This window comes from Anolis sagrei, chromosome 7 (assembly GCF_037176765.1).
Source record: "Anolis sagrei isolate rAnoSag1 chromosome 7, rAnoSag1.mat, whole genome shotgun sequence".
NCBI classification, from domain to species: Eukaryota; Metazoa; Chordata; class Lepidosauria; order Squamata; family Dactyloidae; genus Anolis; species Anolis sagrei.
The window spans coordinates 14,393,551-14,411,125 of record NC_090027.1 but is presented as its reverse complement, the minus strand read 5'-3'; the positions used below and the strand labels follow the sequence as shown (position 1 = coordinate 14,411,125).

Genomic DNA, 17,575 nt, shown 5'->3' with positions numbered 1-17,575 from the left:
AATAAAATCTATAGAAATAAAAATGTAATGTTTGTTTGTGGGATTAACATAACTTAAAAACCACTGGACGAATTGCCGCCAAATTGGGCCACAAGACACCTACTAACCCAAGGAGTGACCATCACTCAAAATTGATTTGGTCATTTTGGAGTTGTAGTTGCTGGGATTTATAGTTTACTCACAATCAAAGAGCATTCTGAACTCCACCAATGATGGAATTGAACCAAACGTGACACACAGGACCCCCATGACCAATAGAAAACACTAGAAGGGCTCAGTGGGCATTTACCTTGAGTTTGGGAGTTGTAGTTCACCTACATCCAGAGAGCACGGTGGACTCAAAGAATAATGGATCTGGACCAAACTTGGCACAAATATTCCATATGCCTAAATGTGAACACTGGTGGAATTTGGAGAAAATGGACCTTGACATTTGGGAGTTGTAGTTGCTGGGATTTATAGTTCACCTACACCTACAATCATAGAGCATTCTGAACCACATCAATGATAGAACTGGGCCAGACTTCCCACACAGAACCCCCATGACCATCAGAAAATGCTTTGTTTTCTGATGGTCTTTGGTGATCCCTCTGAAACCCAACCCCCCTTGCAACCCCCACAACCCCCAGGTTGAGAAACGCTGATCTAAAAGCAGGAGTTGTCAGTGACCATTTCAGGCAGGACAATAGTCAAATGGTGGATCCACTTTGGGCTATAGTCCAAAGTTTGAAGGAACTATTTCAGCAGGTAGGGCTCGGTACCTTTGATGGCTCCTTTAAAGTTTGAATTAAAACTCAGTGCATGCCCTGAGGCATTGAAATGCATAACCATCAACTACATATATGTTCCTCCCAAGACACCACCATTCCCCTTTGTTGGAGGACAGGGCAATGTTTCTGGAGATGTGAAGGGAGAAAACAGAAATACGTATGTGCCCATTTCCTGTCCATAGTTTTTATATATAATGAACTGTTGTTGTTGTTTTGATAAAATGTTTAGGGCAAGGAGTTTATACTATAACCCCATCCACCCTCACTACCTCCATTATCTCTAAAATTGTAGTAATCAGGCTTTTATGTATTGTGATACATATAAGCACAAGGGTAATTGTGCTAGCAGTTCCAATTTATGTCTTGTTAAAAATAAGGGCTCTAGAGTTCAGTGAAACGGTGAACTCCTGGTGAACTGGTGTGAAGGTGCAGAGAGGTAAAGTCTCACCAGGATCTTACTAGCAACCGCAGCTAAAATAAAGAACCAATTACATCACCTGGATTCTAGAGAAGAGTTGCTGTCTTGAAGTGGTTCACATGAAGGAAACCAGATTGCATCAGGTGCCCACCCACATACAAGGCTTCATTTCAAGTCTTGCCTTCTCTAAGATAGTCTCTATTTTTACATGTGTGTGGTCGATCCCCTTGCGTTACATCAGTTAGCTTCCTCTCCCAATGAGCAGTGATGATCATCCGTCAAATGAGACAGTTCCACAGCTTCACCATCAGGGAAGATAAGATACTGTAAGTATGTCAAGAATGCATTTGAAGTTTCTCATAAAGCAGTAAAGCAGTGGTTCTCAACCTTCCAAATGCCGCGACCCCTTAACAGAGTTCCTCAGGTTGTGTTGACCCCCAACGATAACATTATTTTCGTTGCTACTTCATAACAGTGATTTTGCTACTGTTCTGAATCGTAATGTCAGTATCTAATATGCAAGATGGATTATCATTCACTGGACCAAATTGGGCACAAATACCTGATACATCCAAATTAGGGAGTTGTAGTTGCTGGATTTATAGTTCACCTACAATCAAAGAGAATTCGGTACTCCAACAATGATGGAATTGAACCAATCTTGGCACACATGACTCCCATGAGCAACAGAAAATACTGGAAGGGTTTGGTGGGCATTGACCTTGAGTTTGGGAGTTGTAGTTCACCTACATCCAGAGAGCACTGTGGACTAAGACAATGATGGATCCTGACCAAACTTGGCACAAATACTCAATATGAACAAACATGAACACTGGTGGAGTTTGGGGAAAACAGGCCTTGGCATTTGGGAGTTGTTGCTGGGATTTATAGTTCGCCTATAATCAAAGATTTTTCTGAACTATACCAACAATAGAATTGAGCCAAACTTCCCACACAGAATCCCCATGACCAACAGAAAATACTGTGTTTTTTGATGGTCTTTGGTGACCCCTCTGACCCCCCCTCAAGACCCCCCCAGGGGTCCTGACCCCCAGGTTGAGAAACACTGCAGTAAAGGTTTTCCTCTGACATTAAGTCCAGTTGTGTCTGACTCTGGGGATTGGTGTTCATCTCCATTTCCAAGCCGAAGAGCCGGTGTTGTCCATAGACACCTCCAAGGTCATGTGGCCAGCATGACTGCATAGAGCACTGTTACCTTTCCACTAGAGCAGTACCTATTGATCTACTCACATTTGCATGTTTTCGATCTGCTAGGTTGACAGAAGCTGAGGCTGACAGCAGAAACTCACACTGCTCCCCGGATTCAAACCTGTGACCTTTCGGTCAACAAGCACAGCGGTTTAACCCACTGAGCTACCAAGGGCTCCCATAAAGCAGTATAGCTGGGCTATTATGTTGAAGCTCCAACCTTTCAGCCTTGCATGGTATAACTGATGTATTCAGTAATGCAGCTGTATTCTGGAGAAAATAGTATTGGGAGAAGCACTCTGTAGATGGTAATATGTAAAGGTGAAAATGAAGTACTTCATCTTGTTGATAGGAAGCTTCCCACCGGAGTGGAAATCATCTATCAGACAGATGGTAAGCTATTTAACTTTAGCAGACTGAAAGCCAAAACCAAAGTTACAACATCTGTTATAGAAATCCAATATGCTGATGACAATGTCATCTGTGCGCATTCAGAAGGCCGACAAGCCACTCTGAACACTTTCTCAGAAGCATACGAGAAGCTCGGCCTGTCATTGAACACCAAGAAAATCAAAGTGCTTTTCCAGCAGTCACCAGCCAATCCCTCTCCAATGCCAGAAATACAGCTTAACAGGGTAGTATTAGAAAATGTTGAATATTTCCGCTACCTTGGCAGCCACCTTTCCACAAAAGTCAACATTGACACTGAAATACAACACCGCTTGAGCTTCCAAATGAAGCAGAGAGTGTTTGAGTGCAGGGACATCCGTGGGGATATCAAGGTGCTTGTCTATAAAGCTATTGTCCTCCCAACCCTGTTATATGCCGACAGACATCACATGTAACTCCTGGAACAATTCCATCAGTGTTGTCTCTGGAAAACCCTGCAAATCTCTTGGGAACACAAGTGGACCAATGTCAGCGTGCTGGAAGAAGAAAAGACCACCAGAATTGAAGCAATGGTCCTCCGCCATCAACTCTGCTGGACCGGCCACATTGTCCGGATGCCCAACCACCATCTCCCAAAGCAATTGCTCTACTCCGAACACAAGAATGGAAAATGGAATGTTGGTGGGCAGGAAAAGAGATTTAAAGATGGGTTCAAATTCAACCTTAAAAACTCTGGCATAGACACTGAGAACTGGGCAGCCCTGGCCCTTGAGCGCTCCATCTGGAGGTCGGCTGTGACCAGCAGTGCTGTAGAATTTGAAGAGGCATGAATAGCCGGCAAAAGGGCGAAACGTGCCAAGAGGAAGGTGCGTCAAGCCAACTCTGACTGAGACCGCCTTCCACCTGGAAACCAATGCCCTTACTGTGGGAGAAGATGCAGATCAAGAATAGGGATCCACAGTCACCTAAGGACCCACCAGAATACTGATCCTGGAAGACTATCCTACTCAGCCAACGAGGGATCGCCTAAGTAAGTAAGTTTCTCTCTTTCACCCTCCATCTTTCAATCTCTTTTCCTGCCCACCAACATTCCGTTTAGCATGCTCTTTGATTGTAGGCGAACTATAAATCCCAGTAACTACAACTCCCAAATGTCCTGGAAATTTATCCTACTCGGCCAACGAGGGATTGCCTAAGTAAGTAAGTAAGTAAGTAAGCCAAGGGTATAATCCCAGGTATGGTTAATTTTATCAGTTTTGACTAACAGTACCTCTTCAGGGTTTCAGGCAGGAAATGGTCTTCCTCCTCATCACCTGACCTTTTGAAAACACAGACAACAGGACCAACTCTGGGTATCTCTTCCATCTAACACTTTTTGCTTTGCTGCAGCTCATCCCCTAAAATAACTTTTGCTCACTAGAGTTTTTTAAGATTTAGACTCCAGACTCTAGTTCTTAATTATTAATAGACACCTCTATGCTTTGAGTGCTTCTTCCGAGGCTCGAGTTCTAAGGGCCAAATCAGATATGACAGCAATGATCTATAATGGAGTATCTTTCCCCCTTTTTTTCTACCTAACTTTAAAGGAGCTGCAGGGAGCTTTGATTACGGTCAGACCCAAGAGGTTTAGATCAGCAAAATGGCATCAAGCGGGAGGAATTAAATATTTCTTCCCCTTGTGTTTCTGCTCTGACTTAAAACTGGAGTTGCTTTGCTTCACAATGCTGTTCTTCAAGAAGATACACAATGTGGAGTTGTGGTTAGAACACTGCATTAGGACTGGAGAGGTCCGCATTCAAATCTCTATTCATAGAATCATAGAGTTGGAAGAGACCTCATGGGCCATCCAGTCCAACCCCCTGCCAAGAAGCAGGAAAACTGCATTCAAAGCACCCCCAACAGATGGCCATCCAGCCTCTGTTTAAAAGCTTCCAATGAACAAGCCTCTACTACACTCTAAGGCAGAGAGTTCCACTGCTGAACAGCTCTCACAGTCAGGAAGTTCTTCCTAATATTCAGGTGGAATCTCCTTTCTGTAGTTTGAAGCCATTGTTCCACATAATAGTCTCCAGGGCAGTAGAAAACAAGCTTGCTCCCTCCTCCCTATGACTTCCTCTCACATATTTATACACATATTTAGATATGGCCCTCACCATGTCTCCTCTCAGCCTTCTCTTCTTCAGGGTAAACATGCCCAGATCTTTAAGCCGCTCCTCATAGGGCTTGTTCTCCAGACCCTTGGTCATTTTAGTCACCCTCCTCTGGACACATTCTAGCTTTGCATCGATATCTCTCTTCAATTGTGGTGCCCAGAATTGGATACAATATTCCAGGTGTGTTCTAACCAAAAACAATAGAGGGGGAGCATGACTTCCCTGGATCTAGACCAGGGGTCCTCAAACTTTTTAAAGATAGCGCCAGGTCACAATCCCTCAAACTGTTGGAGGGCCGGTTTTAATTTGAAAAAAGCATGAATGAATTCCTGAGCACACTGCATATATCTTATTTGTAGTACAAAAAACACTTAAAAACAATACACTAATTAAAATTAAGAACAATTATAACAAATATAAATTTATTAGTATTTCAATGGGATCTGTGGGCCTGCTTTTGGCTGATGAGATAGGATTGTTGTTGTTGTTGTGTGCTTTCAAGTTGTTACAGCCTTAGATTGACCCTGAGCAAGGGCCTGGTAAATGACCTTGGAGGGCCGCATCCGGCCCCCGGGCCTTAGTTTGAGGACCCCTGATCTAGACACTATGCTCCCATTAATACAGGCCTAAATTGATGCAGCTGCAAAGCACACTTAACAATCTTAAGGAAACTCACTGGGCTTCATGATAATAAAACACCATCTGTGGAAAAAATCAATTTTCGTAAGTTGTATCTAATTCGTAAGTTTTGTATGGAACACATCCCACCACACTAAAGCAGTAGATGTGGCTCTTAATAAGACATGCCGCATTATCACTTGCTGGAACATCCCAGCAAGCGAGAGTCCAAAGGTGGCAGGCTCAAACCCAGAACCTCAATCAATGGCTGATACCAAATGAGAGATTCCCCTCTGGGCACACAAAAACTGGGCGACTTGGAAGGTGCTGGACAGACTGCGCTCGGGCACCACGAGATACAGAGCCAACCTTCAGAAATGGGGCTACAAAGTGGAATCCACAACATGTGAGTGTGGAGAAAAGCAAACTATAGACCACCTGCTGCAATGCAACCTGAGCCCTGCCACATGCACAATGGGGACATTCTTATAATAACACCAGAGGCACTCCAAGTGGCCAGATACTGGTCAAAGGACATTCAATCAACTACCAAGCTTGCAAACTTTGTGCTTTGTTTGTTTGTTAAAAATGCAATACAACTGTTTGGTTTGCTCCTGACATGATAAATAAATAAGTGGTTCCCAACCTGTGGTCCATGGACCACCAGTGGTCCGTAAGAACTAAAATATAGTCTACGGTCTCACCATTACTATGCTGTTGCAACAAGAGTGACTGGTATCGCAAAACCCTTTTACGGCTTTTTTAAAAATGTCAGGAGCGACTTGAGAAACTGCAAGTCGCTTCTGGTGTGTGAGAGTTGGTTGTCTGCAAGGACATTGCCCAGGGGATGACCGGATGTTTTCTGATGTTTTACCATCCTTATAGGAGGCTTCTCTCATGTCCCTGCATTGGGAGCTAGAGCTGACAGAGGGAACTCATCCGCGCTCTCTCCAGATTCGAACCTGGTACCTGTCGGTCTTCAGTCCTGCCAGAACAAAGGTTTAATCACAGGGGGCTCACTTTTACAGTGCCGAGATTTATTAAATATGGTTTTCTGTGGGTGAGCAGATGGCGACTACTGGATGGCATATGTTCTGTATCAGAAACTAGAGATGTGGTCTGTCCAATGCAATTTTCTGAATTAGCACCCCAACTAACCAAACTATCTAAAGCTGACCAAAACTGATTCATAACCCTTTTGGTACTAATGCTGGAGAGTAGTCCCTAGTCAAACTGGCTCCTAGTCAAAAAAAGGTTGGGAATCACTAGGATATATGAATAGATATTAAGAAACACAGGGGGGGGGGGGGGGGGGGCAGGCACGTAAAGGCTTAAGAATCAAAACTCACCCAATACTTTCAATTCTCTTTGGCTTGGAAATTGAGATTAATACTTTCCCCAGAGCCGGAGTTGAGCACTGCCTCCAGAACCGGAAATGAAAGGAGAAGCCTTTGCCTTTGTTGTTTGTGTTTCATTGAATTGTTGTTTGTGTTTCATTGTTTCCCTGTGTCTGTTTATAAGCTGTAATCTATTTTGAGTTTCTTCAGGGAGAAGGGCAGAATAATAATAATAATTTATATTCTGCCCTTCTTCTTCTTCTTCTTCTTCTTCTTCTTCTTCTTCTCCTTCTCCTTCTTATGTTTATTATTACGTTTATTTATATTTTGCTGTTTCTCTACATACAGAGATTCAAACCAGCTAACAACTCAACAGTATATTATCAATTCGCTTCTGACACGATAATCTGACTTGTCATCACTCCTATTTGACTTGAATTTTGAAGCTCTAAAAAAGAAAGAAAGAAAAGAAACCCACCTTTGTGTTGTTGTGAGTTTTACAGGCTGTATGACCATGTTCCAGATGCATTCTCTCCTGACGTTTCCCCTACATCTATGGCAGGCATCCTCAGAGGTTGTGAGGTCTGTTGGAAACTAGGCAAGTGGGGTTTATTTATTTGTGGGAGAAAGAACTCTTGTCTCAATAAAGAACAACACTAAGAAAAAAAACCAGGGAAATTCCAGGCATGAAACAATCAGGGAACAGTCAGCGAACACCTCCCAACAAAGGATTCCCCTGGCAAGAAGCAACCAGGCTTTGAAGCTGCAAGTAGCCAGTTGCAACATTCACACTTTCCTCCAACAGACAAGAGTTCTTTCTCCCACCTTGGATATTATTCCACAGATATATAAACCCCACTTGTCTAGTTTCCAACAGACCTCATAACCTCTGCGGGTGCCTACCATAGATGCAGGCAAAATATCAGGAGAGAATGCTTCTGGAACATGGCCATACAACCCAGAAAACTCTCACCAACCCAGTGATTCCGGCTATGAAAACCTTCAACACTTTAAAAACATCTCCTCTACAGTTCCATTTTGGCAGGAAGACTTAGCATCATTTATCATTTATTTATTTATTATTAATTTATTTAGAGCTTTTATAACCCGGTCTTCTCGACCTCTGAAGAGGGACTCAGGCTGGCTAACAACAGGAAATTCATATACAAATAAGTTAAAACATAATAACATCATAGTACATTAATACATTACAATATATTAAAATACAGATCAAATAGTTGCATAAAGCCAAGTCGTCAAGGTAATCACAAATTCATCATCTTACGCCCGTGTGGTCAACAGTTATTGACTCGATCATCATTCTGAGAATGCTATGTTCCAAAACCAAGATTTTACCAGCTTTCTGAAATTCAGGAGGGAAGGGGCAGATCTGATCTTCATCGGGAGAGAGTCCCAAAGCCGAGGGGCCACCACCGAGAAGGCCCTGTCCCTCGTCCTCACCAGACGCGATTGCGAAAATGGGGGGACCGAGAGCAGGGCCCCTCCAGAAGATCTTAACAACCTTGATGGTTCATAGGGGAGAATCCGTTCGGACAGGTAAACTGGGCTGGAGTCGTTTAGGGATTAAACAGTTGTGTTGTTAAAGTGCAAAATATGGAACCCTGCGCAGATGGTTGGTCAATGAAACTTAAGAAACGTGCAATCATTAAATTCTTGACAGCAGAAGGTCTCACCTCAACATCTTTAAACTTACTCGCCCAACGATGCACAGTACTCACATCAACACAATCACCATAAGCAGCTTGCATTCTCTGATGAATCCTCTTTGGGGTGACACCTTCTGCTGTCAAGAATTCAATGACTGCATGTTGCTTAAGTCGTATTGACCAACCATCTGTGCAGGGTTCCATATTTTGCACTTTAACAACACAACTATTCAATTCTAAGGCTTCCTGCCAAAATAGAACTGTAGAGGAGAGTCTACTGAACAAGCCAGTACCTGCCGCATACCAATACTGCCATCTGTTGAGGAATTATAAAGGTGGAGGCATTACTTTTCATTCAACCCCCGTACAAATGTTGAAAACTGATTTCTTACATCACTTTTTCTATATGAACTTTAGGACTCTCAACTATAATCGTAAAACGATATGTGACCTGATTTTGTTTACTTGGGAGTGAGATAATGGCATCCTGCAGGTGCTCAAAAGGACTCTCCATCACTCCACTGTTTCAAGGCTGGACTATTGAGTTAAATTAACAACAGGGCTGTAGGAAGTCAGGGTCATTTGTGACTCATACATCCATCAACCCACCTGCAGTAGACACCCAATGCATAATGCATGCTTGTCTCGTATGTGGGCTATTTCAGCTCAGCTACTTAGATGAGGATTCATGAATGTTCTCAGCAGCTCGCAGCTGAGGAATGTATGATATATCTTATTAGAGTAAGAACACAAGACGTAGGGGTGTTTCTACACTTCTCCTGTGTGTGGAGAAGCATGAAGCTCCATTGTGATGTTAGGCTGACTGTTCTGTTGCACGCTGGGCCTGTAAAGAATTTTCTTTAGAACAGGACGTGCAACCTTTGCCCAGCGGGAAGCCAAGGGGCCCAAGGAGAAGTTCTCAGAGGTTTTCCACCACAAATGACCTTTAGATGGCTTGTGAAGTATAACAAAGTCTTTTATTAATGAACAATCAAACAGAAACTTCTCTTGTCTTCAATAAAGCTAAACAAATGCTTCCAAGCTTTATGCAACTGGTGACTTCCTAATCTTGCCCACGAAGGACAGGCAACTGTCTTCAATAACTTCTTCTTTACTTTAAATGGAAATCCCCCTTTTAACTTCTCCCAGGCTGACTGTAATCTAACCCTTACTGATGTGGGCTCTGCTACTGGTCGAACTGCTTCTCGAACACTGAGTGGACCTACCAGTAAAGGCTAAAATGTTCTCCAGCTGGAGTTCTTTGGTCTTTAGGGCTGTTTTCCTGGAAATCTTTGGAGACTCTTAAGACTGTTTCCCCCCGGAAAGTCTTATGGGTTGAAGCTTTTGTACAGGGGAAGCTTGCACACGTCCTGTACATTAGCTTTCCTTGCTGAGACTAACTAAAAATGGCTCCCTTCCCTTCCCAATTGCCCTGAGCAAGGGGCGAAACCAAAACTTAACGATGATGGACAGGTGACTTGCCCTATGACTGCAACCAAATGAAGCCACCCTTCTGCAGAGTCCCTGAAACCTTGGACTGCAAGCAAACATTTAATACAAAGCAAATAAAATTGGAGCTCCTGGTACAGCCATACCAGAACACTGACTCCTGATTCACAGCAGCTGTTCTGCATGCTGCCCTGAACCTTGGAGGTGCTTCCTGCCGTCTGGTGCCCCTTCTAGACCAGTGGTTCTCAACCTGGGGTCCTCAGATGTTTTTGGCCTACAACTCCCAGAAATCCCAGCCAGCTTACCAGCTGTTAAGATTTCTGGGAGTTGAAGGTCAAAAACATTTGGGGACCCCAGATTGAGAACCACTGTTCTAGACTGTCCTGAAAATCATGGTGGCCAGTTGCAACACTCACACTGGCTTCAGACAAGGGTTCTTTCTCCCACTCTGGACATTCCACACACACACACACACCCTAGCCACCCCCTGCCACATGTTGCTGTAGCCCAGTCTGTATATATGTGTTTTGTGTGTGTATATATGTGTATATACGTGGTTTCGTGCATGCATTGTTATTTATTTATTTTTTTGCTTTTTAAGTCTTTTCTGCTGTGTTTTCCAGTGTTTTTATGAGTGATGGTCACTTGTTGGCCTGATAGGTGTATTGTGTCCAAATTTGGTGTCAATCTGCCCAATGGTTTTGGAGCTATATTAATCCCACAAACGAATACTACACACACACACACACACCACTTGCCTCACTAGGTTTAGTTTATTCGATGCTTAGACCATAGGTCTTTCACATATAAGGCAAATAGATAAATACATGAAAACCAGATTATTAAATACAACATAAAATACACAATTAAAATCCCATAAATCATTAAAATGCTATATATATCGATGGCAAGATGCACCCTTAATGTAGTATTATACTACATATAATACTACATTATACAAATTGAATGGTATAATACAATATAGTAATATTTAATACTGATATTGTGCTATGCTAATTATATATATATATATATATATATATATATATATATATATATAGTGTGTGTGTGTATATATATACTAGCCATCCCCTGCCACGCGTTGCTGTGGCCCACATGGGGGTTCTGTGTGGGAGGTTTGGCCCAATTCTAAGGTTGGTGGGGTTCAGAATGCTCTGTGATTGTAGGTGAACTATAAATCCCAGCAACTACAATTCCCAAATGTCAAGATTCTATTTTCCACCAGTGTTCACATTTGGGCATATTGAGTCTTCGTGTAGAGTTTGGTCCAGATCCATCATTGTTTGAGTCCACAGTGATCTCTGGATGCAGGTGAACTACAACTCCAAAACCAAAGGATACTGCCTACCGAACCCTTCCAGTACTTTCTGTTGGTCATGGGAGAACTGTGTGCCAAGTTTAGTTCAATTCCATTGTTGGTGGGGTTCAGAATGCTCTTTGATTGTACTGAACATTAGGAAGAACTCTCCATCTGAACATTAGGAAGAACTTCCTGACTGTGAGAGCCGTTCAGCAGTGGAACTCTCTGCCCCGGAGTGTGGTGGAGGCTCCTTCTTTGGAAGCTTTTAAGCAGAGGCTGGATGGCCATTTGTCAGGGGTGATTTGAATGCAATATTCCTGCTTCTTGGCAAGGGGTTGGACTGGATGGCCCATGAGGTCTCTTCCAACTCTATGATTCTATGATTCTATGATAACTACAACTCCCAAATGACAAAATCAATTTTTGAGTGAAGGACATACATTGGGTTGTTAGATGTCTCGTGTCCAGATTTGGTGTCAATTCCCCCAGTGGTTTTCGAGTTCTGTGAATACCACAAATGAAAATTACATTTTTATTTATATAGATATATACAGAGAGAGCAGTGTTTCCCAACCTGGGGGTCGGGACCCCTGGGGGGGTCGTGAGGGGGTGTCAGAGGGGTCACCAAAGACCATTAGGAAACACAGTATTTTCTGTTGGTCATGGGGATTTTGTGTGGGAAGTCTGGTCCAATTCTATTGTTGGTACGGTTCAGAATAATCTTTGATTATAGGTGAACTAAAAATCCCAGCAACTACAACTCCCAAATGACAAAGGCCTGTTTTCCCCAAACTACACCAGTGTTGAAGTTTGTTCATATTGAGTATTTGTGCCAAGTTTGGTCCAGATCCATCATTGTCTGATTCCACAGTGCTCTCTGGATGTAGGTGAACTACAACTCCCAAACTCAAGATCAATGCCCACCAAACCCTTCCAGTATTTTCTGTTGCTCATGGGAGTCATGTGTGCCAAGATTGGTTCAATTCCATCATTGTTGGAGTACCGAATTCTCTTTGATTGTAGGTGAACTATAAATCCAGCAACTACAACTCCCTAATTTGGATGTATCGGGTCTTTGTGCCCAATTTGGTCCAGTGAATGATAATCCATCCTGCATATCAGATACTGACATTACGATTCAGAACAGTAGCAAAATCACAGTTATGAAGTAGCAACGAAAATAATGTTATGGTTGGGGGTCAACACAACCTGAGGAACTCTGTTAAGGGGTTGTGGCCTTCAGATGGTTGAGATCCACTGATATAGAGTAAGCTGCACTGAGTACCCTTCAGGGTGAGAAGGGCGGCATATAAATGTCATCTATATAAATAAAAATGTAATGTTAGTTCGCGCTACCATCAGAACTCAAAAACCACTGAGGGAAATTGACACCAAATTTGGACACAAGACACCTAACAGTCCAATTTATGTCCTCCACTCAAAAAAATTGACTTTGTCGTTGCTGGGATTTATAGTTTTCCTACAATAAAAGGGCATTCTGAACTCCACCAATGATGGAATTGGGCCAAACTTAGCACACAGGGCTCCCATGACCAACAGAAAAAACTGGAAGGGTTGGTGGACATTGACCTTGAATTTGGGAATTATAGTTCACCCACATCCAGAGAGCACAGTGGACTCAAACAATGATGGATCTGGACCAAACTTGGCACGAATATTCCATATGCCCAAATATGAACACAGATGGAGTTTAAGGGAAATAGACCTTGTCATTTGGGAGTTGTAGTTGCTGGGATTTATAGTTCACCTACAATCAAAGAGCATTCTGAACTCCACCAATGGTGGAATTCTACCAAACATGGCATACAGGACTTCCATGACCAACAGAACACACTGGAAGGGTTTGGTGGGCATTGCCCTTGAGTTTGGGAGTTGTAGTTCACCTACATCCAGAGAGCACTGTGGACTCAAACAATGATGGATCTGGGCCAAACTTGGCACGAATATGCCCAAATATGAACACAGATGGAGTTTGGAGGAAATAGACCTTGACATTTGGGATTTGTAGTTACTGGGATTTATATTTATATTTATATAACTTATAAAGTTATAAGTATTTATATATATATATATATATATATACTGGGATTTATAGGCAAACCAGATACTCTCCACATCAACACTGACAAAGAAACAACAAGAAATACTGTTTACTCACAAGCATCAAGGAATTACCTATATTAGAAACCAACACTTTCTCATTACTTTATTTTCCAGATCACCAGACTGGGCCACAGCAATGCCTGGCAGGGGACAGCTAGTAAATAATAAAAGAATAAATAAGGACTTGCCTCACTAGCAACAGAACCTGTTAAGATGCCGGCCACAGATGAAGGCAAAACCTCAGGAGGGAATGCTAACAGAAGATGGCCATTCAGCCTGAAAACACACACTCAACCCTGTGATTCTGGTCATGAAAGCTGTCGACAACACAATGTTATTGTTTGTATATATATTTTTCTCTCCCAGTGGATTTGGTGGCAAAAACAGCAGGAGAGTTTTCGCAGAAGAGATCAATAGAGTCAATGAGTCGGACTCCTCAGTGTGTCTGTGTGTACTCAAAATAAGTCTCTTCCTCCTCCTCCTCCTCCTCCTTTTCCCTTCCATTGTCTCTGAAGCACATGGCCCAGAGGGGTTGGGGTTGGTTCAATTTCATGAAAGCCAGAGGGAGGAGGATAAAGAAAACCAGAGAACAAAAAGCTGCCTGAAATAATTAATCCAGGCTCATCCCAAGGAGGACTGGGCTCTTTTTAATTAACCAGTAGCCCTTTACGAAAGCAGTCACCATCTGCTAGGCCTACTAAACTAACACGCTTCCCCTCCTTCAACCCAAAATTGAACAGAGATAGGATTTAAAGAAAAAGTTTGGCAAAGATGCTCATTTACTTCCCCATCTCCAGGTGGGGCATTTCATCTTTCTTCCCTCCCAGAAGGAGCAGTTTTGGGTTCCCCCACCACAACAAGAACTAAAACTATAGGTTGTTGTAGGTTTTTCCGGGCTATATGGCCATGTTCTAGAGGCATTTTCTCCTGACATTTCTGTTGGAACTAGGAAAATGGGTTTATATATCTGTGGAATGACCAGGGTGGGACAAAGAACTCTTGTCTGTTGGAGCTGGTCATAACATAGATATATAAACCCATTTTCCTAGTTCCAACAGACCTCACTACCTCTGAGGATGCTTGCCATAGATGCAGGCGAAACGTCAGGAGAGAATGTCTCTAGAACATGGCCATATAAAATCCAGATTATCTGCTTTGAACTGGATTATATGAGTCTACACTACCTAATAATCCAGTTCAAAGCAGATGATTTGGATTTCATAAGGCAGTGTAGATGAGGCCTTGTATAGTTTACTTTGGGGATACATCTCTTGGAGGAATGCGGGGTAGACTTTAGCCCCAGCAACCAAAAAATAAGTATGTGTATGTATGTATGGCGTGTGTGTGTGTGTGTATATATATATATATGCTACATATATCGTATACATATGTGTGTGAATGTGTATATATGTATATATGCTACATATATCGATGTGTGTGTGTGTGTGTGTGTATATATCACATACACATATGGAGCCCCCGGTGGCGCAGTGGGTTAAACCCCTGTGCCGGCAGGACTAAAGACTGACAGGTCGCAGGTTCGAATCCGGGGAGAGGAAGATAAGCCCTCTATCAGCTCCAGCTCCTCATGCGGGAACATGAGAGAAGCCTCCCACAAGGATGATAGAAACATCAAATCATCTGGGTATCCCTTGGGCAACGTCCTTGCAGACGGCCAATTCTCTCACACCAGAAGCGACTTGCAGTTTCTCAGGTCGCTCCTGGCATGACAAAAAACAACAAACAAACAAACAAAAACAAAACACACACATATGCCCACACATATTGAATTACAGGTCTAAAAATTGGCTCCGGCCCCATTTACACTGCCGTATAAGCCAGATTGATTACGAAGGCAGATAATCCACATTATCTGCCTTGAACTGGATTATATGAGTCTACACTGCCATATAATTCAGTTCAAAGCAGTTCTGAATTTTATAAAGGATGGTAGATGGGGCCTTATTTAGTTTATTTTGGGCATATATCTTTTGGGGGAATGGGGGTAGACTTTAGCTCCTGCAACCAAAAAATAAGTTTGCATATGTATGGTGTGTGTATGATGTATGTAAGTATATGTGTAATATTTATTTATTCATTTATTTATTTACATCGTTTCTACCCCGCCCTTCTTACCCCCGAGGGGGGACTCAGGGCGGCTTACATGGGTAACAATTTAATGCCATAATATCAATACAACAACATAAAATCAAATACATAGAAAATTAAGAATAACATTAATTAAAATCACATACTCATTTACTAACATAGTCGCCTAATCAGAATCACATATCTGTTTCCAATTGTCATAATCCTGTGGTCCAGTTCAGTGTCTAAGTGCAGCTAGGTCCACTAGCCAAAAGCCTGGCTCCAAAACCACGACTTTAGTTTTTTCCTAAAAGTGAGGAGGGAGGACGCCAATCTAATCTCACTGGGGAGCGAATTCCACAAGTGGGGGGCCACCACTGAGAAGGCCCTGTCCCTCATCCCCACCAGACGCGTTTGTGACGCCGGTGGGACCGAGAGCAGGGCCTCCCCAGTAGATCTGAAATTATGAGGTGGAACGTAGAGAGAGATACGTTAGGATAAGTAAGCTGGGCCTTTATATGGTAAAGGTTTTCCCCTGACATTAAGTCCAGTCCTGTCCGACTCTGGGGACTGGTGCTCATCTCAGTTTCCAAGCCGAAGAGCCACCGTTGTCCGTAGACACCTCCAAGGTCATGTGGCCAGCATGTTTTTATATAATTCTAGGTCAATAAATTGGCTCAGGCCCCTTTTACATTGCGCATAATCTAGGTTCTCTATTTTTTTTTAAATTAACAATCTTTATTGAGAGTTTTCATTAAAATACATACTCTATAAAATTGAAAGTACTAAAAAAAGAGGGAAAAAAAGAATAATCTATGTTCTCAACTTGTGTGTCCCCAGATGTTTTGGCCTTCAACTCCCAGAAATCCCAACAGCTGGTAAACTGGCTGGGATTTCTGGGAGTTATTATTTATATATACTTTTATATCCCATAGAGACCCAAAAACACCTGGGGACACGCAGGTTGAGAACCACTGACTAGATTATCAAGACAGATAATCCAAATTATCTGCTTTGAACTGGATTATATGAGTCTACACTGCCATATACTCCAATTCAAAGCAAATAATCTGGATTGCATAGGGCAGTGTAGAAGGGGCCGATATTTACTAGTCCTGGGTACTTATTTGAGGGCTCTTTGTGCAAAAAGGTGTCAAGGGATGCTACCCAAGGGAAGCTTACAAGGAAACGAAACAAGAGGAAGGAGAGGCATCTACTCCAGGAGTCAATGGGAATGAGGAGGCATTCCACAATCCACTGATGAGACGCATGGAGGGCTTGCTTTTGAGGGAGTTTGAGGTCTGGCCGTGGTAGCTTGAAGGTAGTTTCGAACTGAATTAAATGGTGAGTGTAGATGGGACTCGAGTGGAACGGAGGAGATGCTGTGTTCGTGAATCAGACCCGAAGGAGATGCTGTCCCCCCCCCCCCCCCCCCAAAGTAGAAGCAAAGAGCCGACAAAGGGAAAGGTGAAAGAAGGCACTGGGAAGCAAGCACCGATCATGGCTTACCGTTACACCACTGGAAGGGGTGCATCGGAGTCTCCGGCGTCGCCGCTGTTGGCCAGAACCAAACTTAAGACCCAGAGGGAGAAATCCCAAGGCTCTCCTCCACAAAAGGCTGCGCTTCGAAGCACGTCGCCGGCTCTCCCTTCTCCTCGCCACGGAAGAAGCGGGGCCGAAGAGCAGGATTCCGACGTGCGGGAGACCCAACACTCAGCCGGCGGGTCAGAAGCGCGCGTCTCCTCCAATCAGCGCCCGCCGCCGGAGCGCGAGCGGCCAGGCGCGGGGAACAAGGCCCCTCCAGCACCGCCCACATTCCCCGCCAGCCAATCGTCGCCCTCAGCGAGTCGGACTTATTTGCATGCGTTCTTTGGGGGGCAAATAAGAGACGAGCTGGGATAGGCTGGCATTGGAAGGCGGCTCTAGCCTGGGATAAGAGGGACCCGAAAGGAAGGGAAGGGAAAGGAAGGGAAGGGAAGAAAGAAGGGAGGAAAAAAAGGAAGGGAAGAAAGAAAGAAGGGTGGAAAGAAA

At 43.3% G+C, this 17,575-nt stretch overlaps 1 protein-coding gene across 3 annotated transcripts in view; it reads right to left on the bottom strand.

Annotated features, from left to right (window-relative positions):
* The window catches only part of RNF122 (ring finger protein 122), a 58,023-nt gene extending 40,702 nt beyond the window's left edge, over positions 1-17,321 (bottom strand). For 2 of the 3 annotated variants that reach the window (XM_060787469.2, XM_060787470.2), the window contains exon 1: positions 17,054-17,320. In XM_060787469.2, the coding sequence (XP_060643452.1) occupies positions 17,054-17,078 (25 nt within the window). In that variant the 5' untranslated portion in view covers positions 17,079-17,320. Of the gene's footprint in view, positions 1-17,053 lie in introns of all 3 variants that reach the window. The other variant, XM_060787472.2, reaches the window with a different exon arrangement.
* Between the last annotated feature and the right edge of the window lie 254 nt (positions 17,322-17,575).